Source organism: Poecile atricapillus, chromosome W, assembly GCF_030490865.1.
Source record: "Poecile atricapillus isolate bPoeAtr1 chromosome W, bPoeAtr1.hap1, whole genome shotgun sequence".
NCBI classification, from domain to species: Eukaryota; Metazoa; Chordata; class Aves; order Passeriformes; family Paridae; genus Poecile; species Poecile atricapillus.
The window spans coordinates 4180849-4207395 of NC_081288.1; the positions used below are offsets into that span (position 1 = coordinate 4180849).

The window sequence follows — 26547 nt, forward strand, 5'->3', positions numbered from 1 at the left end:
ATTTAGAGGTAAAATGTTTTATATGCACTCGTTGAATCCCTAAAATAAACAAGGTGCAGAAATGAAACTCTGAGCTATTTCAGTTTCTCTCTTTTCTATAAAATCACAGATAATGGATCAACAGTTGACTATTTTTTTTTTTAGGACCAAAAACCAGCATTTTTTTTCTTAAATAAAGGCATACTGAAGTGGGATAAAAGACAATTGCAGCTTGATTGCAAAGCACACTTACACCCATTCTTAGGCAATAGAAATCAAATTGATTTGAAGAGACCCTTGAGCCAGCAGTGGTGTAACCTCAGCCAGAATCGAGCCCTTAGTGCACAGTGAAGGACCAATGAATTACAGTAGAGAGAAAAAAGCCCTAAAGGCTTTGACAGCTCTTTGGAAAATACCAATATCCATCATGAAAACACTAAAATTATGAAATGGGATCTTGAAAGGTAAATAAATGGATTTCAGACTGATGTCAGACATGATGCATGGACGACTTGCAGGTTTTTGTCTGAGCTAAAAAATATTTTCTTTGGCCACCTAATTAGTCAAAGCTTTTCCATAGTAAGATCTATCATTGTGTGAAGTCATCAGGTTAGGGAAACTTTCTCTTTTCTGGAAGGATCTAGTTCTAAAATTTCTTGGGTAAAAAAAAACAACAACCAAGTTTCTGTCTGTTTAAAAACTGAAAGAAATAAGGGGAAGGGCACAGTTATCATTCCTCATGCTGTGTCTGTCCCTCAATTGCAGGAGCCCTTGGAGTTTCTTCTGCCATGTCCCAAAAATAATTTCCGTTAAGCATTCTCTTTCTTGGTTTAAATCAAGTTCCACTTGCACCAAAAAATGAATTAGCCACAAAAATAAGCAATGCCTAACAGCAACACAGACTCCAAGCCATGCTGAAATCCAGTTTCTGGCCTGGAACTGCTCCAAACCAGGTTATTACTCTTTGCAACCTCCACCACTGCACAACGGTCACGTCTTACGTAAGATATGTTTCCTGTTCCCACAGCACTTGATGACCTCCCTGTGCCCCACACCTACCTCAGGGGCAATGTAGTCAGGAGTCCCACAGAAAGTGCTTGTCTTTGCATCTCCAAACATGTTCTCCTTGCACATCCCAAAGTCAGCAATTTTGATGTGCCCCTCATTGTCCAGGAGGACATTGTCCAGCTTCAAGTCTCTGTGGAGGAAGAGCAAAAAACCCCGTTCTTCAAAGTGTAAAGCACACAAGTTATTTTAGCAGGTTACACTCTCTGCACTTGTTCTCTGCCTCTATGTAGTGCCTACATACTGGAAATACAAAGGAAGGCTGAGGACTAAATCAGCTGCTCCCAACTGCTCCCTTGGGCTTCAGCTTCCCTCTTCTGCATTTCTCTTGTCCCAGCACTGATTTATCTGCTGGAGAAGACACAGAATCATGGAATCACAGAAATGTTTGACTTGGAAGGGACCTTAAAGATCACCCAGTTCCAACCCCCTGCCATGGGCAGGGACACCTCCCACTAGACCAGGTTTCTCCAAGCCACATCCAGCCTGGCCTTGAACACTTCCAGGGATCACATGACCCAAGATATCTTCTAAAAGCTGTTTCCTTTGAGGATGCAGAATAGTGAAGCTAAGAAGGGCTTTGTGCCAGGTGGTGCTTCTGCCCCAACACAGCCTGGAGGATCAGAGTAGGTAACTCTCACTCTCTCCTCCCCTGGGAATCTCAATATTCTCTCTGAAGCTGCTGCCAGATCTCCCTCGTAGTGCAGGATCTACAAATGTCCCTGCAGATCTCTCTCGTAGTGCAGGATCTACAAATGTCACAAGAGATAGGGATCCACAAGCCCTGTAGAGAGTCAGAGTAATCCCAGACATCAGCAAAGCCCTCACCACTGCTGGGCTGCACCATCTGAACCCCAGGATTTACAAAGCCTTTCACACTCAGCTGCCAAGCTGTTGCCTGAGCTTTCAGGCTCTGAGCTACTCTGGGAAGCAAAGAGCCCAGAGAGAAGAAGAAAACAGAAATGCTCAAAGAAGAATATAAAATAAAAGCAAATATTATTTGCAATTATTATATTATTTATTGTTCATTTTCAATAAAAGCAAATGAGCTGATGACTCATGACCATTGGTGGAGAACAAAGAGGTCCTCAAGTGGGAACTAACTCTGAAAGGAGAGAAAAGCTTGTAAAGAAGAAAAAGGCAGAGAGAAATGAAGGCTGGCATGGTTTCCATGTTAATTTTCTTAAATGTCACCTAAAGGTTTTATCTAAGATAATGATCCAGGTAAAATGTTTGGATCAGTGATGCTGCACTTAACCAAGGATGTGGGTAGAATTTGGGTCATCTGGTCTATGAGCACACACATTCCTGCACTGCCTGGTTTGTGTTGTCAATCACTGCTCCTTCTCAGGGCTCCCAAGGCATCCAAACACATCTGCTTGTAGCCACAGCTGAGGATGTAACTTTCATTATTCATGCTAATTCACAGCCTACACATATTTTGGCCAAAAGGCCAAGTGGAATGGGGCCTGATCCAGTGGATGCCATCCCTGCCCATGGCTGGAACCAGGTGACTTTTAAGGGTAATCTCAAACCAAACCACTCTGTGAATCTGTGATTCTGTGGTTTTCCACATCTCAGGCAAGAGGCCTAACCACAAGGCTACTTCACGGACACGGACCCTCCTGCCAACAACTGCTTTATGATGCGGGGTTCTTTTCAGAAATATTCCTTAAAGAAGGCATCTAATGCTTGATGCTCTTGGGATGAGGGCCTGCAATTGCAGGGAAGACGATTTTTCAGCTTCCCTCTGTGCAAAGCTCCTTGTCTAGCTTGGGCCAGGTCCTCATCAGGGCAGGGGACATTGCAGTGTTTATACACTAAATTGTTGTCATGGGGAAATTGTTCTCTGCTGCAAGAATATGGCCCAAGACAAAATGGGAGTCATCAATCAAAGAGAAATACAGAGAAAACGGAGACATTTGCCTTCCAAGTGGCAGACACTCATGTTGTCACAATTTCCAGCTGGAATGACTTATTTTAGTTACAACGTTGAGATCAATCTCAGGCTGCCAGCACTGCTTTTATTCATCCAGTAGATCGAAGCAAAACAAAAAAACCCATCACCTACAGTTTGCTTTCATTATTTTGATGAGTCTCAAATTCATTGGCTCCAGGGACTGGAGTTTCTGCCAAAAAATGCCTTGGCTCATTTGTTAAAATTTAAGCCAATGTTTCCAAACGTGGGTGCATGAGATAGAACAGCTGGATTCATTATCCTTACGACATCACAAGAGATGTAGTTTCAAAAATTATTACTATTCACTTTTCTAAGTGCTTAGTTTGCTCTAACAAAGATACTGATGACTCTGTGTTCGCAGCTGACCTCCTTGTCATTGTCCTCAGTGAAAAAAGGAAAAGAAAGTAGGACTGGTTAAACCTTTTCTCTGAATGCTTGATACCCAAAGCAATATCACCAACTCCTGGGAATGAGGTATTTCTTCCTATCCACATGCTACCCAGTGCCCAGATGTCCCAGTTTTCCCTCAATTCCCAAGGCTCCAGACTCTAAACACCCCTCTCCTTTCAGGAGGAAATGGGTCCCAAACCCCAACACAGCACTGCTGCAGTGATTCCAAGTAAAAATGTGAATTATAAATAAAATGTCAGCATTAGCTGTCCTGCCATAAAGTCACTATGTCCTGCAGATATTTTTAATCAGATTTTCTGAGAAGACTGACTAAAAATAACAGACACGGGCAAGTGATTTGGGCACTTCAGAAATTTTTTCCCATCACTCATGGAGAATAATAATTAGAGCCAGAAAAATTGCTGAAGCCCCTGAGATCATCTTAGCTTAATGCCACTGACATTGATCTCATGTTTATGCAGTCACCATTATCGGTCAATAAAGACTATAAATGGCTCCCCCATGAGTAATAACAAGAATCAAAGCTCATGTTTTAAAGGAAGAATGGATTGAGAGCAAGTCATCAACTTTCAGCATTTGCTCTAATGTTCACACTACATGACAAACATTGAACAAACTTATTTTGGGTTCAGCAAACATCAGTGCTGTAAGGAGCATTCTTATTTATTTGTGATGAGTTATTTGCTTTCTGCTTTTAAAGAAGGCTGCAATGTAGTAACTGAATTTTGTCATGAAGTTCAGCTTAACCAGAGCTCCTCAGAAATTCAGTTCCTCCTTTTGGCCATGGGAAATCAGACTGTGGCCTAATTTCTGGTAGAACTGGGTAGTTCCCATACACATTTTAACACAGGCTTAATGAACCTAAAAATGCTCTCTGCTCTCTGCTTACTACAAGAAGAACTTAACAGACAACTCAGATTCATGATGGTGAGATGAATCTCATCTCCCCATTGTGCACAAGATTAATCCAAAATTAAGATACATCACTGTCTCCCTGCTTTTGTTACTTGAGTTGAGCTTGTCACCACTGTCCCAAAGTAACCAGCACAGCAGAGGGACCAAATTTCTTGTGTCTGACTTGACCTTAATATACCTTGAGATATTGAAAGCTTAAACAAGATGCTTACACTGGGTGTATTTACATTTACTCCCTGTAAATGCATCCAAGGACTTGTTTTAATGTTAAATGAAATAGGACTGGGTTCTGAAACAAGGACCAAAACTGCCTTTTCTATACACTGTCTTCAAAATAAAACACCCAAACTCTGTAAAAGGGAAATCTGCAGAGAATGCCAGTAAGCACAGCCAAGAAATAGCCTCTCTGTTGCCATTGGTGCTTGCAGGGGAAAGCAGAAAAGGTTTAGCATTTAGCATATTAATTACACTAAAGAGTAAAATTACCTGTATATTATGCCCTTGGAATGGAGGAACTGGAGCCCACAAATGATTTCAGCAGCATAAAACCTGAATGACAGAAGGCATGCGTTAGAACAGGAGCTTACCAAAAGTTTTTTCAAATAGACTGAAAAAGATGGAAACCTTGTGTCCACAAGACCCAAAATTTCATTTTTTTTAGGTTCCCAGAAGGTTTGGAGTATCTCCAGAAGGCTTGGAGTGACTGTGTTTTACTGATGGTTGATGTGAGATTCCCAAAAGCAGGTGGGAGTCTGGGATGGGGAGCACAGACTCACTCCCTGGCTTGTTGAACTGCCCTCTTCCCTGCCCAGATTTATGACCTGCTTTCCAAAGAATCCCCGAATTCTGGCATTATTTAGGCTGGAAAACCCCTCTAGCATCGAGTCCAGCCATTAACTCAGCACTGCGAAAACTACCACTAAACCACATCCCCAAGTGCCACATTTCTTGAACACTTACAGGGACAGTGATTCCACCACTTCCCTGGACAGCCTGTTGCAGTGACTGACCACACACTCAGTGAAGAAATTTTTTTCTGATTCTGAAAGCTTATCCGTAATATGGACTATGCAGCAGGTTGGTGGCCTTTCTCTGGAGTTTTTTTGAGCTTGAAGTCGTTGTTCTCAGCACATTTTTACCTAAAGGACACCACCACACCCTGCTGCAAAGAGGCAGCATCAGTGTGAAGAGTGAAAGTGCTGTCCCAGAAGAGAATGAAACCAGAGGATCATATCCCCTCCCTGTGTGGCACAGCTCTGCTCCCTCACTCTTCAATGCATTGGACCTTAGTTCTGGACATTCAAATGCATTTGAAAAAAATCATCAAACATTGATTTAAATGACAGTGTGGGTTTTATTATTAAATTATTAAATAATGTAATTCCTATAGGGGTTTCAATATTGACTTTCAAAATACCTTTTGCTTGCAGAAGGATCAAAAGCACCTTTCATTTATTCTAATTCTTGTATTTACTTTAATCAAAGCTAAATACATTTTTAATTCCCTGTTGGTATATTAATTTTTTGTTTAAATTTACCTTTTGTGCTTTTGGTAGTTTTCACCCCACCTCCTTGAACTTTAAGGGGAAAAAAGGGAAAATCCCATTACTTCTAACAAACAACAGTTTCACCTCTGACCACTGGGCTGGGAACCTCAGCTTAAGCAGGTCCTGCAGCTTGGCTACAGAGTGTTGTAAAGAAGCAAGGTCATGTCTGAGAGAAACCAACTGTGTGGATGGAGTCTAAAAGCCTTCTGTGGGAGGGAAAAGAGGATGGGAAGTGACTCATTCCAGGTCCTTCACTGAGCTGGAAGGATGGCCTGTATGGTTTTGTTGAGTTTGGAGACAGCTGGGACAGAGAGGGACTTGGCTTCCAGCACAAGCATCATCCCCACTTTGCAGCTGGGCAAGGTGAAGAGAGGTCAAATAATCTGCCCAAGATTTCCTCTACAATGCCTTGTAGCAGAGCTGGGAATAAAGTCAAGTCCTCGGTTTGCTCCTGTCTCGTGTGCACCCTGCAGACCCAAAGGCAATGATAAATGTCTTACGTTGCTCTGGGAAGGTCGAACTTATGGCAGCTCTGGATATGGAACATGAGGTCTCCTCCATTGAGGTATTCCATCACAAAAAAGAGGTTTTCCTAGAGAAGAAGATAAGGTGAGAATAAATAAGGAGTGGTGAAGAGTGAGGTAAAAGTTCTAATACTTAAAAAAAAATAAAAATTGCTCAGAAAGCACTCAAAAAGAGGAAGGAAAGTATTACTCTGAGGGTGTTCAAAAGAAAACAGTTTCTTTTTTAGATTCCTCATTTCTCCTCTTAGTTCCCTAAGCCCATACTCACACTCCCTGCTCTGATTTCTATAAACACCATTAGCAAACACTACAAAGCCACTTCATAACCAGCTGGGGCCGCGGATTTTCACCAGCAGAGCTCCAGGCTCACAGAAAGGGCTCAGTAACTTTACAGTGCCTGTATAGCGGAAGGACAGGTGGACAAGCAAGGGACTAGTGGAAAAGGCAAAAATCCCTCCTCTGGTGCCCATCCCAGTACAATATCCATCCAGTGGTGTCACCTGCATTCCTGCACAGCTTCTGTGGAGCTGTGGTCTGACTTTTTCAAGTTATCAGAGACACTGACCAGACAAAGCAATTTGTTTTAAGCACATGCTTGATTTTAAGCCTGAAAGCTGCTCTGTGTAACTCACTGGTGGGAAAAGTAATGAATTAATCATATTTCTAGATACCCATTGAGAACTTGCATCCTGCAATTTTTCCAGGCTCAGAGAAACCTGGGAAAAAGTTGAGTTCTTCTCCCTGGTTGCATGCAACCATCAGTTCTTCGACCAGGGCAGTGAAAATCTCTCCTGGTACATAGAAATTACAGAATCTCTCTCTATATAATAAGCAGAGCTGATCACTGAGGTTTCTTTTCCAATCCTTGATACAGAATCATGGAATCACAGAATGGTTTGGGTTGGAAAGGACCTTAAAGACCCCTAAAGTTCCAATCCCCTGCTATGGGAAAGGACACCTCCCACTAGACCAGGCTGCTCATGACATGACACTGATCCTCTCACAGCTTATCAGCCAGAACTTCACAGCCAGAACCCTGTAGAAGCTGGTTTAGATTGATCCCTTCCATGCTGAATTGTCTCTACAAAGCAGAAAAGACAGGTTTTTTTTCTGGAGGAAAAGGATCTGCACACTGAGATATGCTCGCAGATTAAACTTCTGTTTTGGGAATCTCACCTTTTGTGCAAAAATGCAGGAATAAAACAAAATGAATGTGGTATTTTTTCCCCTCAAAAACCTCTCTCAGTTCTGTACACACCTGAAGTTAGTCATCTCTAGGCTGTGCTATAAAGGTTATGAATATCTTCCTTGTGTTGCCTATTGCCCATTACATTTTTTCTGGGGGGGAAATAGAGTTATTTTCACTTATATTTTTAACAGTCGAAGGTTTTTATCCATAAGACCTAATGTAAGTATCTCTGGAAGCAAGCCAAGAGCTGGCTATGTTGAAAAACCACAAAAGTGCTTGTTCCTTTCAAACAACAGCTGTCTGCTCTAATTTGTGCAATTTCTTTAGCCAGATCCTCTTAATTACAGCACTCTTATTTAAATGGACTCACTGGAAACCCCACCTGTCATCCAACAAGCTCAAAGCCAGATCTGGCCTCCTGGGGAAAGAATACAAATTCCATCACTAAACCAAAAGGGTGCAGGTTTTCAGTATTTTTTGTATCTGCAGGGGGCTGTGCACATAAATGAGTTCCAGCAAATAAAAAGACCAAAGAAAGGTGGGAAACTTACTGAAGACATGTATAAATCTTGGAAGCAGTGCAAGCTCACGAGCCCATTCAGGAAAATACTTGAACAGATGCTCTTTGGGAGGGCACACAGGGAGGTGATGGGGTTTAGCCAACAACACACCAGCAACCACACGTGTCCTGCTGGGACTGAAGAAACCTCATGGGTCTTGAAATGGGCCAGACTCAGCTTTAGTGGGCTGGGAAGGAGAAAACTCCTCAGTTCCTCTGTAAAGTCCACTGATTTTGGCTGCACTTTATCGCACATCTCTAACTGTAACTTGATATCCATATTTATCCAGTAGAATGAGCAGTCACGCTCTGCTTGTTCATGGGTTTGAGCAACCATCTGATGTAGTTGTTTAACTGAACCCAGAGACTCTGACTTGAAACTGTGGAGTCTGGCAGCATCCTCGAGGGAAGAAAAGATGGAGCAACCCCTCAGATTAATTTACATCCACATATACAAACCCTGTTGCTCAACTGCCTTTAGCTATGAAGCTGGAGAATACAAACTTAGGAATGTTTAGTACTGAAGTTTGTAATGTATCAGGTGCTCTTGAGTGGTACATAAACCCTACTGAAAAGACAGACAGGATCACTCTGACTTTCCTGCTCTGGGGTTTGGAAGTCCCTCTTGGTTCTTAAGAAGTGCAGATGTCTGGAAGAGCTTGTGGAGGAGAACTGGTTGAGAGCAGCCCTACGTCATTATGAGTGCGGAGGTGTCACCAAGAAGGGCAAAGTGCAACAACTTATTGGAGTCAGCTTCCTATGTCTGAGAACTACAGAGCCACAGAGCACATTAAATATGGGAAGCGGCAAAACCCATTCTTGAAACCACCAAAATTTCAAGAGAGTTATAGAGGTCAAAGGGTCAGAGTGGTGCAGAGGATGTTCTTGCAGACAGGCTCCAGCTCCACTTCCTCTTGTCCTGGGAAAGCTCACTGATGACTCCTGCCTGCTGCTGAGAGGCTCTGGAGTCTGTCAGCACTTGGAGCAGGCAAGGGGGGTTAAGAGGGTATTATCTGGTTGAAAATGTCTCTGCTCACTGCAGGGCAGTTGGACTAGATGGCCTTTAAAGATCCTTTCTAACCCAAACCATTCTCTGATTCTCAAGGCTCTGCCATGCCCTTATCCCCTGCAATGGCCCTGCCTGTGGATGTTGAGCAAACAAGCAGGAGTGTTGTTTCTCAGTGATGAGACCCCCACAGCTCTGCAGGAGGCCTGGAAAGAGTGCCCTGCCCCTCTGTCCTGCAGGCAGGTGACAGCTTGCTGAGCACCTGCAGGACGATCCATGTGTGGGAAATGCTCAAGCCAAACTTTTGGTCATGGCTCTAGACTCACACAACAGAAAATGTTTGGTCTCATGGCAGACCTCAGGAGCATCTTTTACAACCACAGAGCTTAAGGAGGACTGGAAAGGCACTTACTGCACTCAGGGATGGTCACGGCACCAGGATAGTTATAAAATAAAAACATCTGAGTTGGAAAGGATCACAAGGATCATCAAAATCCAGCTCCTGGCCCTGCACAGGACACCCCTGAGAATCACACCATGTGCCTGGGAGCATTGTCCAAACACTTCCTGATGCATTTGACACATTGTCTTAAGAACATCCATGTATCAGCCATTCCCTTCTTCTAGACCATCTTCCAGGGGCTTTTTCCATTGCAGCATGAGGAACAGGACAAACCCTTCTGTGGGAGGGTGAAGTGCTGCTCCTACAGCAGACAGAGCCCTACAACAGGAGGGTGTCCAGCACACAGACATGGCAGCTGTGTCCTGCACAAAATAACACAGCTCCTGCACACAAAATAACACTGTTCCCCAGCTGAGCCAGTCCTGTCAGGTGCTGAAAGCCTGGATTACTACAAAGACTCAATTTCCTGCCCTTTCAATCCCTCAGTGCCTGAGCTGAGCTCCTCCCTACAGAGCCACCTGCTCCCTCTCCCTCTCCAGGACACGGCAGGGATGGAGTTAAACCAACCTGCTCCTGCTCTGGGCGACTGCTGTGAGAATGAATAGTCACTATCAGAGATGCTTTCAACTTTATAAACAATGAGTATAAAGCAGGCAGCATTTAAATTGATCTTTTGAAGGTACATCCTTTAACAGGCTCTTAAAATCCTTTAACCAGCTGGAAGCCCTCCAGAGCACTTTTCTGCAGAGATTTTCAGATTTTGTTTTCTTTGCACTTTGAAAGCGCTTGCATACATACAAATAGACAATTTAACACCATTTATTGAGGAGCAAAAATTCTTCCCAGGGATTCCAGGAGGATAAATGTCAGAACAATTAATGCTGCAGGACAGTGGGCTATACCTGTGTTTAGAGCAGGTACCCTAACAAATGTCTCCAAGTGGAAAAGGCTCCGGAATAAGTGACTGAATCCTTTTTAATTCTAATTCACATTGAATTAGGCTGTTCCTAGCCAAGAGAAAGACTGGACTTGATGCAATTCCTGCAGCTGATTCTGGTCTCAACTTTTCAGGCAACTCAGCACAGTCTGGGTGCTGATTCACACTTTGGATCTATTTTATTTCCTGGGATAGTTGGCAGCCAAAAGCCTCTCAGGCCTTTTCCACCACATCCCTGCGTGTTGCAATACCTTCAGAGCATCCCACCCAGTGGGAAAGAGGGCAATGCACTCCTCACTGCATCTCCTGTCACAAGGAACAGTTAACACAGGGTTACCCCGTACTAGGAGGTGACTACAGTTCACCTGCACTGAAATTTGCACCAGGGCAATCCAAGTTTTAATTCTGTTCTCTGGTTTAAAGACTTTTTCCTTCCTCCTGTGTAATATCAGCCTATCTTCTGGAGATGGCAGCATTTCTTACAGCTGTCCAATAATCCTGTCCAGTCCCTGCTCTCACTGTTTATTCCTCGTTCTGATCCTTGCACTGTCAGCATTTCTAGCTGCGGGTTGAGCTGCTCATTTGGGATGCTCAGCGTGGTGTGCCCATCTGCTTGCTACAAAGCATAGGAATATATTTATACACATAAATAAAATACATTTGCAGAGATAAAGGTGCAGATTTGGCTTCCACTCTGAGCTCTGAGATCCCAAGACCTTTACTCACACTCAGAGCAGACAGAGTCCATCCCTCACTGATAAACTGAGGCACTATCAGCCCATGTCTTCCAAGAGGAAGTGGTCTTCCCTATCAGTGTCCAGCAGAATCTTGGAGAGAGATTAATTTTCTCAAGGCTAGAGAAAGATTTGTCTGAAGTTTTGCACATTAAAAAAAAAATAAAAAATCACCAGACCAAAAACTAAACAAAAAGCAGCCAAATCCCTGAAACATAAATATTTTAGCAGTTGAAAAACAGAAAAAATGTTTAAGTTTTTATTTTAGGAAGTAATTTTTTTTTTTCAGGATAAAGTGCAGGTAGACTGCAGATTTTTAGAAACCTCAGACAAAGCTGAATGTATTTTGGGCTGATTTTCCTCAGGCTGAACAATGAGGAGGCAATGACAATATGTGTATTGAATATGGCAATCATCTTTTACTTAAAAATTCCCACTTGTGAGCTGTCCTCCTCTTTTCCTGGCCAATGCCTTTCCCCTGTTCACACCACATGGGCTGACATCACCTAGAAGTGTCTTGCAAAAACTTCATATATTTGATGTTATAATTACAGCTGCTCACACCTTCTCTGGCACAACCTCGTAAAATCCCAAAGCTCTTCTGAGATGCTGCTATTTCTGCTAAACCACGTTGCAATTTTGGCCAGGATTGAACGAGACCTTGCCAGTTTTCCTGCCTGTTGGTTGCAAGAGGCAAAATCCTCAATGCTTTCCTAAACGTTCCCATCAGCGGCTTCAAATTTGGCCTTGAATCAGATTTTTCCCAAGTGCAAAGTACTCAAAATACTATGAGGATGGACAGATGTTTCCAAGCTGATGTATCACCCCCAAAAGAAGTAGGAGGATGGAGCTAGGGCTGTTCAGGAGGTCCATGGCACAACCAGGCAGTGGAGCTGAACATCCAAAAGGTGTGAAATGCCCACATGCTAACCCCATGCTCTGATCCAGGGCAAAGAAATCAGCCCTGCCCTTCAACAGCCAGTTAGAGAGAGAAGAAAACTGAAATTGCACTTGGGAAAAAAAGTAATTCCAGGAATTGAAATAACCTCTGAGGAGATATTTGAATGAGAAATCTGAAAATACTCAAGTAAAACAGAGCCTAAGAATTTTCAAATGAGGACCACACTCCTGTTTCACAATTCTTTTTTCCTTCCTGCCAGTGTAAGAGATTTTTTCAGTCAGTATTAAGCACACAAAATCAACAGAGCATGTGAAAAAGGCTCACCACCAGAACAGATATAATACAAGAGTAAAGCAGAAAATAAACATTTCTGTAATATTTTCTTTTAAATTACAGTAACGTTACTTCTCTTTTGGGTTGAGATAGTGTGTTGCTATTTTGTGCTGCAAGTCAAACTGCCTCAAGATTTAATTTGCATTTAGGTAAAGGGTGTTAATAAAACTTGGTCAATGAAGTAAAGAAACAGAAATAAAAGTGACTTTCAAAAAGGGAAAGCCTATTTTTATGGCAGAAGATCAGTGAAATGCAAAAAAGAATAAAACCATAAGCACTGGGATGCTAGTCACTGTTTTGGCATTACTGATTTTGGGATTTCACAGAATTATAAACATGTTTTTCCTCCTCTTTAGCATAACAGCGTCCCTTTAAATCTAATATAGCAGAATAGCTCTCTGAGCTTATTGCTAAAATTCACACTATGTATTTATGGCAGCTGAATATCTGGATACAAAGATAACTGCAGTAAAATAAAACAGAATAATTCAAAAAGACATTGGACAAAAAACCCCAAACACCACGGGCTTGCATTTATTCTCATGCAATAAAACAAGAAAAGTATTCTGAGTTTTGAAAGCACTGATCATTCAGACTCCACTGGAACAGGGTGGGGCATTAAGTGCCTGGTGCCATCTAAAACCTGTCAGAAGGGCTATCCAGCTTTATATAATTGAGCAGTCACTCATAACCTGGGTGGAGGTGAGGAAGAAACTCATCCCACAGCTCAGAGAACTGTCAATAGATTAAAGGACTTTTTTTTTCCCCTCTGGAAACAAGTGGACTATCAAGGTCGTTGTTTTGGTGTAGGAATATTCCTGTTTTTACTGTTCTTTGCAGAGACACTCGGCACCTGGAGCAGCTCAGGTAAGCTAAAGCATGAGGGATTCGGAAAGGCACCAGCCCATACGTTTCTGTTTGAAACTCCTTATCTATCCAGTGAAACTTGAAGAAACAAAAAATGTCATATTTTCAATATTAAAATCCATAGAGGGACTCTACACAGCAATGCCATAGCTTCTGCCCATGGCAGGGGAGTTGGAAACAGGTGATCTTTAAGGTCCCTTCCAACCCAAACCATTCCATAATCCTAAAATGATCGCCATAAAAGACATTCTGACAGCCACAATGTCCTTTGAGCTGTGGAAAACCATCCAAGGTTGTCACAGCTCCCCTGCTCTGGGTGACCTTCCCGCAGTGAGTGATCGCTGCTGGCTTGCAAAGGTCAGAGGAGAAAAAATGAGCTGAAAATCAATCAGAGCCCAGAGCAGCTTTGGCCTGGGCAGCCCCATTCCAGCTTGTCTCTCTGTGAAATCAAGATGGGGAGATCACACAGCTTTTTACTGGCAACGATGGCTTGGGATGAGATGGATGGACATTCTTGCTCCATGACAGGAGGGCAATTCTGTTCTGCTGCCCAGAAGTGCAGAAGAAAAATAATCTGGCTTTTTGAGCCTGGCACCCATGAATTTTGCAGACACTCACTGCTTTTCCATCCTTCAGGTTTTCCGTGGCTGGAAGCACCCCCTTGAACAGACAGTAAATCCCACCTGGATCCTGACACGACTCCATTTGGTCTCTCCTCTTTTTGCTGTGGTCTCATGAGGGAAGGGGACACTTGCATGCCTGCACTGCCTGAGCCTAAAGCTGCAGACTGTCCCTGCTGTGTCCATCCTGAGCCTGATCTACAGCTTCCAGACCAGGCTGGACTACAGACAGCATAGTTCAGCTGCTGGCCTCAGTCAGAATCCCTCTGGAGATACAGGCAGCAATCCCTGGAGGAAAAGCTCCCTCTTAGAGCTGTGACTGTTGTGAATGTTTTATCTCTTCAATTAAATCTTGATTTGCTTTGCTTTTGGAGTTGTGGCACTTGTATTTTCCTCTGAAAACTAGCCATCACCCCCCTCCTTCTCCCAAGTAGGAAGTTAATTCCTTTCCTTGCCGGGCAAGGATCCATTCCCAGGACACGTTATCCTCATTGTCAGTCCCAAAGGTGTTAAACATGAATGCCTGGGCTCAGTGTCACAGCACTTCCTAGATGTTCCCTGTTATAAATTTAACCTGTCTTGAAACAGGTGCCACATCCCACAGATGACTGGGATGTACCACAGAGGTTATGTTTGTTCCTCCTGACCCTGCAGAAGAAGCTCCTACTGAGCAGGTCCTAACCTTACATTGAGCAGTGCCTTGTGCCACTAAATCCTGGGGCTGAGCAGGGACTGGGAGCAACCTAACAAAACCCTGAACAAGCAGCCATGAAGGAGTGCTGCTCTGAATTTGAGCTAGGAGATATCAATCATGTCTCAGGAATGGATTGAGTAGGTTGGACAGAGAAGACAAACTCAAACTTCCCTTGTTTCTTTCTATGCCTTGTGCTTTGGTGTTAAGGCTGTTGGCTGTGGCTCTGGGAAGCTAAGCAGTTGGTGCTTGTTGGCATGTAGGGCCATGAAAATATGTGTATTACTTAAATGTCCCTTTGGTTTTGGTTTGGAGTCACAAGTGAGATTTCAGGTGGTGCTCTGTGCTGCCCCTCTGAATTGCAGAACCACCAGTGTCTGACACCACTTAACAGTAACTGGGGGCAAAGAAGTGAATGGCAGTGTGTTTATCCTCCAAAACCAGTGTTCCTTGAGTTGGCTTTGATCCAGGCTAGCTGCAGCACAATGCTTCATGGTACAAGAGGTTCAGATAACACATCAGCGTGGGCACCTTACCCTGGCTGTAGGTGCAGCCTTGGCCCAGGGTACCAGGATGCAGATTTTACCAGCAGATTTTACCTCAATGAGTCTTGGATGCCATAATCCTCAAATACATCATCCCATCCCCAGACTGATGTTGGGAAAGTAGATTAAATTTCTGGAGCCATTTCTTGCGTGATTAATCTGAAGATCCCTTCCCTCAGCACCACTTCATGTCACAGGTGGACCCCAGCAGGATGAAGCCCTTCACTAAGTATTTGTATTTCAGTAATGTGTTCTCAGCCTGTGGAAGAATGTGGCAGATCCTTGTCTTACCTTGGTCTGGAACGTGCAGAAGACATGAGTGAGGAATGGATGCTCCCAAGCCAAGGAGAGGACTCTCTTCTCCACCATCGTACACTCAACATCATCATCCATCAGCACCACGTCCTTCTTCAGGGCTTTCACAGCAAAATACTGGTCTGTGCTCTTCAGCTCGGCCAGGAACACCTAAAATGGAAACAGCTGCTCAGAAAGAGGGATTATCTCCTCTCAGAACAGCCATGTGAGCATGGGAACTGAGCTCCTGGGAATTCACTGGGGTACACCTTAAAAACCTTGATCCTTAAGGCCCCATTCTGCCATTGAAGACTTTGAGTTTTATCCCCAGACCCAGAATAGTTTTATGAAGTCCTGGAGAAGGACGAGAAGTTCTTGGCAACTACAGGAGCAGGGTCCTACATGCTTGGATGGACAGGACATGCCAGAGAGCCAAACACCCATGATAACAAAAACCATCTTAATGCAAATGCTCCTGAGATACATTTCCTGTGTTCTGACTTCAAATAACAAAACACAGAATATTGCTTTGTCAGCATTTGAAATGCAAATACCCTGCACCAGATCTTCAGCAGGTGGAAAATTATGTCCGCCAGTATCTAGACTAGTTTTATATAAGATGTCTTTCTCTCCTTCCTCACAGTTTTCAGATCTGAGTACACAGGCTGGGTCTCCCATGCTTTTGCCAGAGTTCTTCTCTGAAAATGGGAAAACACATCCCAGAGGAGTTATGATCTCTGTCTATTTTTATAGGCAGGGAAAATGAGCCCTGGAGCAGCAAAGAGTTTTCTAGAGACCACAGAGCAAAGAGATCTCTGCTGGAAGGCAGTGACAGCCCTGATCTTCACACTAACAGCCCGCTGACCCTATTTCTATAGACTGAATAAATGTATAAGATTCATCAAAGAGGTCTTTGAAGTTCTCTACCAGACACTATTTACTGAGTAAGCTCGGACACGTTTTAGCCCTGACAAAAGTTTTATTTACCCTTTTGGCTACTGCTGCATTTCACTTTGTAGCACCAGACAGAGAGTAGAGCCTCCCTCTGTCTCTGCACTGAATGACCAGAAATGCTCACAGTGCTGATGCTGCAGGCACCCTTTTACCCTGATGTTTATGCTGGGCACTGCTCTCCTGGGGAAACTGGGGAATGTGCTGCATTTGTGACCTGTGCTGTGACTTACAAGGAGCAGATAGGCAATGCCAGATCACATACAGAGGTGGTAGTGGGAGATATCCTCATGGATCTTCCCCTCAACCTCCCAGGATCACGCAGAGCTGGAGAGACCCCTTGGGCACTGAGATCTGCACATCCTGTCCCCTCTATGGGGAAGTGAATCTCGCTCCAAGCAAATGAGGGCACCAGGAGCGACACCAACACAGGAAACCTGTGGGTGAGTTTTTGTTGCAGAAAGGCACAAAATGGCCCATCTTCTCCACACCCACAATGTGCACTTTAGAGAGATGCAGAAGCTTGCAGACTTGGAGAGTCTGTGTCAGCATGAGGGCTAAAACAAGGTACAGAATGTTCTTCACTGGAGGCATTCAAGACTTGAATAGATGAACACCTGAGCAACCTCATCTCATAGACCTATTTTGAGGAATGTTTAGATTAGAAGACCTCCAGAGATGCTTTCCTTCCAATAAAAATGCTTCTATTATATCTGAGCTCTTGGTTTCAGGATCGTCTGGAATGTGGGTTTGGGATATTCTGGTTTAGCTGTGAGATGCCTCAGCTCTGGTTCCCATGCAAACTGTGGACATAACAAGTAGACACAACACTTTCTAGTAGAAAGTTTCTATGTCCACTGAGTTGGAACTAGATGGTCTTTAAGGTCCCCTTCAACCCAAAGCATTCTATGATTCTATTACTTTCAAGTATGAAAGGCCAACACAGGAAATATTCCACCAGCTGAGGAACTGGCTGCAGCAATTGCTACAGATCATTTAGCAGGCAAAAAGCAGCCCTTTGTCAAGGCACAGTTTCCCCCTTGGAAAGGTGTGGGATGCAAGCAATGTGATCCATACTCCTTCTCCTTATTGGCTGTGAAAATACAACACGGAGTCCCTCTGAAATCACTTTTCGCAGCTTTGTGCTGACACTGAGTAACATAAGTCCCCTCACAGGGGATATCTGCAGCAGGGAAGAACAATCCACAATTCATCAGGATTAATGAATCCACTGAAAACAGAACATTCTTGTTTCAAAATCACAAATTCTTGGCTGTTGCAAAATTTGCTTTGGGCTCCAGCACAGATTAGAGCTGGGAAAGAGCAGTTACTGTTCCCAGCTGGGGACCTGCTGCTCTGGAGAGCAGAGGTGATCCACACTCAGCTTCTCAGCTCATGATGCCACCTCCCTGTGAAGAGGGACAGCATGGACACATTTCCCACCAGCTCTCTGGGGACATCCAGGATCCATCAACCTGCACAGAAGGGTAAGTTGAAGCCCTACCTGGGGCATTCCTGTCCTGTCATGGGCAGTCATGAGAGAGCAACTAATGGGACAGGGAGAAGGACAAGGCGAGGAGAAGATGGAGTTCAGGATTCAGCCAGAGCAAGGATTTTATGAAGACTTGGAGAATTATCAGCCATTGTGTGGCAGCAGGACTGAGGCAGTGACCTGTACTGGGCACTGGAGAGGCCACACCTCATATCCTGTATTCAGTTTTGGCTCTGTCACTACAAGAAAGACACTGAGGTGCTGGAGTGTGTCCAGAGAAGGGAATGGAGCTGGGGAAGGGGCTGGAGCACCAGAAGGGGCTGAGGGAGCTGGGAAAGGGTCTCAGCCTGGAGAAAAGGAGGTTCAGGAGGGATCTTGTGGCTCTTCACAGCTCCCTGACAGGAGGGGACAGCTGGTGTTGGGGTCAGGCCCTGCTCCCAGGGAACAGGGACAGGACAAGACAAAACGGCCTCAAGCTGTTCCAAGGAAGGTTGAGATGAGATATGAGAAAAAATTTATTTGCTGAAAGAGTGGTCAGGCATTGGAAGGGGCTGGCCAGGGAAATGGTGGAGTCACCTTCTCTGAAAGTGTTCAGAAAACACATGGATGTGGCACTTGGGGACACAGTTTAGTGGTGGGCTTGGCAGTGCTGGCTTAGCAGTTGTATGCAATAACCTTAGGTCTTTTCCAACCTAAATAATTCCATGCTTTTTCCTAAGTGTCCCTTCAAACCAGATGTTACTTAGTGCCACACAAAGCAACATGTGAAAAAGCACATAGTAGTGTCCCAGTCCCAGTGCTTACCTTGCCAAAACTGCCCTTCCCCAGCATCTTGTGCAGGACAAAATCTTCAATGGTCAGTTTTAACTGCACTTGGTGCTCCTGCTGTTCCTGGGACTGTCCTCCCAAGTCTGACTCTATGAGAGACTCCCCCTTCACTGTGCCCTCCACTGGAGTCTCCCAGGAGATGCCTTGTGGCTCTGCAACACACATCAAAGCACTCAAATAAACCCCTGGACAGGAGCAGAAAATCCCCAGAACATTCACAGGTTTTCTGCTTAGAGGTTTAAAAGGGTATTTCAATCAAATGGAAGTGTGGTGGCCATCTCTAAGTAGATTGGCTCTGCTCCCACACTATTTTCTCTCCAGAGGAAGCTTTACTCCAGTGGAAACTGCATCTTCTTCAGTAGCTTTTTTTTTAAATTTACAAACCACTTTATAAACTCCTTTATCTGTCTGTCTATTTTGTGGTACCAAATCCTTAATTTCTGGCCACCTATCTTGGCCAGTCCTTGCTGCTTGCCATTACAATGTGGTTCCATTTTTTCAAGGTCTTTTCAAAACCCTAGGCAAAGCTAGATGAAAAGGTGGGATGGCATTCTGGATATGAAGCATTCCAGAGCAACCATTCCAGCCAGCCTGGAGTAGAATCACTCAGAGTTTTTTCAATACTCCACTAACCTGGATTTATAAGAACCTGTAAGAGACCACTGGATCTATCCCATTGCTGTAACCCACAGAACACTACCCAGCAGACAAACAGTGAACATGTGAAACAGTTGTGAAGCCACCTGAGGCTTTACTGTTTCACATCAGCATAGCCAATTCTACTTGTTGAACAGAACAAAAAGAAACAGAGATAGGGACATCATTTTTTTCTCCTTGGGGTCCAAAGGAGACAGTCTCTCATGTACCCTCCTACACATCTGTTCTTGTAGCATAGAGGGCTGTGACACCTAGATCAGCTCCTGGGTGAGTGGAGGTCTATCAGTGATTTTCAAAGCTACCAGAAGTCAACCTCCACCCAAAAGTATGAAATCAAAAAGAAAATTTTCCATGGTGATCAGAAGAATTCCAAATATCCTGTTTAGAGATCGGTAATAAATTATCCTCTCCCCTCCAACTAACCATGTACCAACCAAACAACAATAAAGCTGCTGCTCCGTATTACCAGGAGGAATTACCTTTTTTTGTGGATGCTGGCAAGGCCTGAAGTGGTGTCACATCCTTCACAGGGACAGGGAAGCCGATTTCCAGAGGTCCATCCCTGGAGATCTGTTCACTGTCACGCTGGCAGCGAGCCTGGGGCACAAAAAGCAGCAAATTTTTGAGCCAGAAGTCTCGTGCTGAGCTTATGAACAACACCATGACTTCTTGAGCGTGACTCACAAAAACCAAGATCTAGAAGAGGTCTTTGCTTTTGAGAAAAGCAACTAAAAATGCTTAAACCATTTACCTGCTGAGTGCTCTCTATCATTGCCAGAGCTTCAGCCATTAATTTCTGGTTCACTCCACAAAGATTTGCTACTTTTGTCTGGCACTTGTGGTGGACGTTCATGCCACACTCTGAAAGAAAGCACACGAGGTGTCAGGACAGTGAAGGCTGTAAAGGGTTGGGCGGGAGCAAGCGCTGCTGTTGGTCAGGGGCAGAGATCAGCCACCTTTAGAGTTATTGAAATGGCACTCAGGTGATTATTTGGTTCCCTATGGAGACTATTTTTGTATTTTCTTCTGGCCAGAGGTTGCATTTCCACATCCATCAGCATTTGCAGGCACAGGCTACCAAAACTACAAGCCATTACCTCAGAGATAAACTGTAATCACAGAATAGGATTGTCCCATTGGTTTAGGATTATGAAGACAGTGAAATGTCTTGTGCCTGACAGGGGAAACAGAGCTTGCATGTTCATACTGAGAGTGATTTGGGAAGATCAACAGTGTCACTGTAATGTTCTTTGTCTCTTTAGGAAGCAACTCATCATCCTTCTGGATCAAATATCTCACAGTATATGGACAGTTGTCCTCACTCTTGAAGAATGATCCTCCTTGAAGGACAGTCCTGCAGACCACTCCTTCACCCTCCTGGGTGCCACCTCATACTGATTTTGCAGAGAAGAGCGATAAATGAGATTTGGATTTTCAGACTGCCACCCTCCAGAGACAACAAAGGGTCTGTCATGAGTGCCATGCTCAGCTGGTGCCACCTTTGCCAGGGACTCACCATCACACTTCAGCCCCTGCCGTGCCAGGCCCCAGAGGAGGGTGCCACAGTGCTCACAGAAGGTGGGGCTCTTGTAGTTGTAGACTTTGAAGCGGTGGGGCATGTCTATCTTGAACCTCTCCTTGTGGAACTGCAAGACAAAAGCCAGGCTGAAAACCCTCATTTCCACCTCAGCTCCACATTGAAAACCAAACATGTGCCACAAATGTTGGTTTGTCCATTGCCCTCTTATCCTCGGGTGTGACTGCCAGGCAGAAACTGTCTATCAGGCCCACAAACCCAAATTTTGATATATAGTAACTGCAATTCAGAGGGAATTACAGGGAGGGTCATTTCCTCCCTGGCCTTGACCAAAGGACTGCTTGTGCCTCATTTACATACCCAGGCTCCCCTAATGCTCAATGGGAAAACATTGATACTTTTAAACATTATTCACCTCATCCTTCAATGGATGTCTACATTTGTTATCATGAATCACTCCTTGGAAGAGCCTGTTGTAATTCTTTTAGTACAAAAGCTGATGACAAAGTTGGTTACATCTACCCTGGAGATGTCAGAAGAGAAGTGAGAGCAATCTCATCTATAAAAATTGTAGAAGGAGAACAGGGTGGGACTGAGAGTGAAAAGAACCTGTAGGACACAAAGTAAAGGTAATAGTCCTACCAGGAGTTTAAAATCTTTTTTTGCCTACCAAAAAGAAAAGTTTAGAATAAACTGACCTGAGAAAAATAGAGCAAATAATAGCAGAGTTATCAGATCTCTCACTGACTGTTTCAGATAACACAGAATGGGATGTTCAAGCATAAATCTGAAAATCTGATGTCCAGCCTAACACTGGATAGTGAAGAATTTTCTCCAGTAAATCTCCACCTTGTGTCCATGACTTGCCTCTGAGTTATACTTTATGAATTAGAAAAATGTCAGTTCTGATTCAGCAACTGCTTATTTTGCAGCTGCATTTGAGTAAATCTTAAGTAGGAGGTAATGAAATCACAGGGAACATAAAAAGCACAGGGCACAGATCAGATCACAGAGTCCTTAGCTCAGGACCTTTTTGCTTCATCAGAAGTTGCTTTGCAGCGATGTAGGAGAGATCTGAATGACACTCAAGTTTTTTAAAAAGGAATCATAATAATAAAATAAAATAACAACAACAACAACAATAATAATAATAATAGCACCACCTACCATTGTTTCTCTGCTATTGATTGCTGATCCTGTACACTTGGCTATTACTTTGTCAATGCACTTCTTATGAATGGCAGCGTTACATTCTGCAACAGCAAGTGTGTCATGGTGTTAATAAAGAAATTCCTTAAGAAAAGATGAAGTAAATAATGACAATAAAAAACAAAAAAAAGTTTCTTACGTCTGCATTGATAGCCTTGTTTATTCAGACCCCTGAAATGAACAGAGCAGTGGTTAGATGAGTTGTCTGAAAGCCTCAGTAGAATAAAGGAGAGCAATAATTATCAAAGAAGGAGAATAAAATCACTTTGCTTTCTATCAGTCTTTGTAGAGATTATTTAATTTCATTATCTTCATTCAATCTAACGGTGGAGTGATTCTCTGTGGTTCTCACAGCCTTTTCAGCACACATTCACGTCCTGAATTTCACGATATCCTAACAGCAAACTGGACTGATGAGAAATGCCTGTGCGTTTCTCCAAACCCAAAAATATTGGTACACAATAAATTTAAAAGTGAGGGGAATTATCACTGTTGGAATTGCAACTGCAAACCACATCCTTAAAGTGATGCAATAACTCTACACGTAAAATGCCAAGGGTCTTACAGGAGGAGCACAGATATTCATCAGGGAATCATGGAATCTTTTGGGTTGGAAAAGACCTTTAAAGTCATCGAGTCCAACCATTAACCCAGATCTGCCATATCCAACACTAAACCACATTCCCAAGTGCCACACTGACACCAGAACTGCTTCCTAGGGCTGCAAGGAGAAGAAGCACAGATCCTTTTCCATTTACCACACAAACTCGTGGCACACAGAGCAGAAGGTGGGTTGTGGAAAGAAGGTGGCTGTAAACTCATGACACTTGACGTTGTGGATTTTGGCCTGCTTGATGGCTCCCCTGCGCTGGTGCAAGGAGAAGAAGCCTTCAGTCTCACAGTCAGCCAGGTCCTTCGCATCTGGGAGGAGAAAAAAGATATTTAAGTGTACACTGTCCTGATCAGGCGCCTTGAGAAAATGCAGTTGCCCAAATACAACATGACTGAAGCTGATGATTCACTCACAATAATGAATACTCAAAGAAATACCATTTTATGAAACCTACAAAAGTCTCATTTGGATAGTTTTTATCCACCATTCCTACACTAAAACGACTTTAGATTTGAGTGTCTGAGCTCCCTTGACTATTAATAATGCTGCTTTTGGAACACAGAATGAAAATTTCCCAAGGAGAGGTAATTTAAACATAAAATTCTAACTCTGTATGGCACTGAAGAAGCACACCCTAAAAAGGATGAAATTACATAAAAATTAATTATTACTGATATATGGGCACAAACACACTTGTGTATGTGTGTATATATATATATATATATATATATAACAGAATCCTTTCTGTGTGCATATACATGTGTCACTAAGCAGATATTTATGTCCCTAGGATATTCTCCTTGTTATGTTTCCATGCCAACACTTACTTTGCTGTTTGCTGTGCCCTTTCTGTTATTCACAGTTATTTAAACTTTTTGGGACAGCAAACAAACCAATTCTGACTTCACGTGCTACATGCACTCGTGCCAACAAATCTGATATTCACGCAGGAAATCAGTGTCTGTTTCACTCTGCACTGCACAGTGAATCACACAGGTGACCTGTGGGAACTGCCCCCCTGTGTGATCTGATGCTGATCTTGATATTTGTAATCAAAGCACAACTTGCATTTTCTGTGCTTTGGCCTCCATAACACCTTATAACACACAAACAGCAGTCCAATCTATATTAAAGGTAGGGATAGTAAAGAAAATATCAGCATGGCCATGACTGCTTTCAGTGCTTCTCTGTTTCTATAAACAGAAGCGCCTTCCAGATGTCTGCATCTCACAGCTTCACTCTACACCTGAGGATATGAGAATTTTTGCAACAAAGATGGGAGAATAAGACCAAGCATTTGAATTAAACCCATTTTCTTCAACAAAGCAGAATGCAGCCCTTTCGACAAGAAATTTTCCCTAACAGCCAACCTGAACCTTCCCCTGGCCCAGCCTGAGGCTGTTCCCTCTCCTCCTGTCCCCTGGGAGCAGAGCCTGATCCCCCGGCTGTTCCCTCCTGTCAGGGAGTTGTGCAGAGCCACAAGGTCCTCCTGATCCCCCTTTTCTCCAGGCTGAGCCCCCCCAGCTCCCTCAACCCCTCCTGGTTCTCCAGACCTTTCCTCAGCTCCATTCCCTTCTCTGGACATGCTCCAGCACCTCCATGTATTTCTTGTGCTACATAAAGCAGAATGATTTCAGAGAGAGCTGGCTCCTTCTGTATCTCTTCTGTCTTGTTTAGCATAATGGGAATATCTGCCATTTAATGGTAAATCAGCCAAAAAATCTGCCTTGCAAATCTCAGAAGAATAGCCACCATGCAATAAAAATTACTTTTCAGGAGTTTTCTTTTCAAACAGTTGTGTTTGTTCTTATGGATCAGTCAGTAATAACATAGGCACTGCTTTTAGTGAAGACACCATGTCTGCCCCACAGCCCAGAAATCACAGCTATAAATTAACAAACAGAATCACTTGCCACTTATTTCCAGGAAGTATCTTGCATTCATCAGCATTCGCCCTTGAGGCTTCAGTTCTAGCTGGTTGAGATAAGTGAAAAATAAGAAAAAAAGTCCATTAAACAGTCATTCAGAGAAGGAAAAATCATTTCAGATGACTTTCAAGCGATCTCCTTTTCCCAGTGGGAGCTGATGAATAGCAATGAATGCTAATTTTCAGGTTGCTCATACCCATGTGAGGCAACAAGGCAGGGTAGGAGCAACTACAGAGAGAGGAGGGCTGATCACCTCATATCAAACACTCAGAGCAGCATGATAGGAGAGATGAATGTGATTAAACCACAGAAGACGTAGGCAGCTTTTTAGACACCAAATTAGGACCAGCACTATCTATAGAGAACACTTGTTCCCAATGGATCCTGTAAGGGGAAAGTGGGAGCTGTTCAAAAACCCCAGCCAGTTTCAGACAGGTGATGCTGAAATCTTTTAGGCACTCAGTTCTGCAAGCCTAACTTCTTTACAGTCAACCTGAGGGATGCTACAAGCTTATTCAGGCACTTTCTGGGACTTAGCAATTCCCACCTGCCTGACTCATCATCCATAAGTACCTTTGCAAATCTGAATCCACTGGATTATGCATAATCTGGATACTACAGTTTAAAGATTTCTGCCAAGATCTTTCTTGCTTGGACTACCAGGGACCACAGCTTTGCACTTAGCATTCTTGTGAAGAATGTTCAAATTTACGCCACCGTAACTTCAGTGATTTTTAAGGAGTTGCTCTGACATAACTCTGAACTCAGGCAGCTGTGAATCAGCTACTTGATATTAGATAAAATTTTTAAAGCTGTTGCCCCAGAGAATATAAAATAACTCATGTTCAGCCAGTCATACTAGCACTTATTCCCAGTGGGTTTCCTCAGCAAAGATTAATACGTGGGCACAGCTCACCTGAAGCAGGATCCTCACTAGCACAGGGCAGGTTTCAATTAAAATAGAAGTGCCAAGCTCTTCTCCTCTGACAAGTCTTTTCCTCAAATCGCACCCAAGTAGTCTGAAAACATTATTCCAGCCAGTCCCCACTGGTGACAGCCATAGCCTGGCATGGGCACAAGGACACATCCCCTTACCCTGCAGCAGCTCCCCAGCACATCCTGCAGGAGGAGAGAGTGATGCTCACCCATATCTCTGTCTTCCCATTGCTCTTTTTGCACCTCTCTGCCAGCACCTTGAGCTCCACTGTGGTCTCTGAGACCATTTCAGCACTTTTATCCTTGACCACGATGTGCATGACCCGGCCATTGTTAATGTGGGCATCAAAAGTGCTGTTCCAGGGTGGGTACATGGTGGGCTTCTTCTGCACATACACTTGGCCATTCTCTGTCGAGAGGGAGAGTACAAATTCATGCAGTGAGGAGGGTGGTTCATGAGACCAAATACAGATACTTACCCTAAAAATAATAATTTCCACCCTTGACTCCATCAGTTCTGTTGAGGAGATCTCTAATGCTGAATCCAACACCATAAATACCCACTTCTAATCAGGTGAATCCCATCCCAGACCACTCCCTTGTTTATCATTGTGATAGATTAGCATTTAAGAAAACAAAGAGAAACACCTAAAGAAGTTAAAGCTGCTGGAGGCTGGTGGGAATTTTTCTCCCAGCCAACAACTGGCCATTTCTAAGAACTGACAGCAGTTTTGACCATTGAAAAGTGAGATCAACCTGTGAACACCACCTTAAGACCTAAGCCTGGGAATTTCTTTGTCTCTGTTTCCTGGCTGTGAAAGGTCACAGAGCTTTAGCTGGCCTCCCGTTCCCTGCCCAGGCCATGTGGCCTGAGGGCCGGGAGATGGGGCCTGCGGGGCTTGCCCCGGGCCCAGGC

At 43.8% G+C, this 26547-nt stretch overlaps 1 protein-coding gene across 2 annotated transcripts in view; it reads right to left on the minus strand.

Moving 5' to 3' along the window:
* The window catches only part of LOC131591915 (protein kinase C theta type-like), a 38133-nt gene that overhangs the window by 5803 nt on the left and 5783 nt on the right, over nucleotides 1-26547 (minus strand). For both annotated transcript variants that reach the window (XM_058863033.1, XM_058863036.1), the window contains exons 3-15: nucleotides 25841-26040; nucleotides 24681-24741; nucleotides 22913-23075; nucleotides 22294-22325; nucleotides 22113-22198; nucleotides 20925-21054; nucleotides 20160-20269; nucleotides 19888-20005; nucleotides 18728-18903; nucleotides 15478-15651; nucleotides 6378-6469; nucleotides 4817-4879; nucleotides 1039-1177 (exon numbers count right to left, since the gene is read on the minus strand). In XM_058863033.1, the coding sequence (XP_058719016.1) occupies nucleotides 1039-1177; nucleotides 4817-4879; nucleotides 6378-6469; nucleotides 15478-15651; nucleotides 18728-18903; nucleotides 19888-20005; nucleotides 20160-20269; nucleotides 20925-21054; nucleotides 22113-22198; nucleotides 22294-22325; nucleotides 22913-23075; nucleotides 24681-24741; nucleotides 25841-26040 (1544 nt within the window). The remainder of the gene's footprint in view (nucleotides 1-1038; nucleotides 1178-4816; nucleotides 4880-6377; nucleotides 6470-15477; nucleotides 15652-18727; nucleotides 18904-19887; nucleotides 20006-20159; nucleotides 20270-20924; nucleotides 21055-22112; nucleotides 22199-22293; nucleotides 22326-22912; nucleotides 23076-24680; nucleotides 24742-25840; nucleotides 26041-26547) is intronic.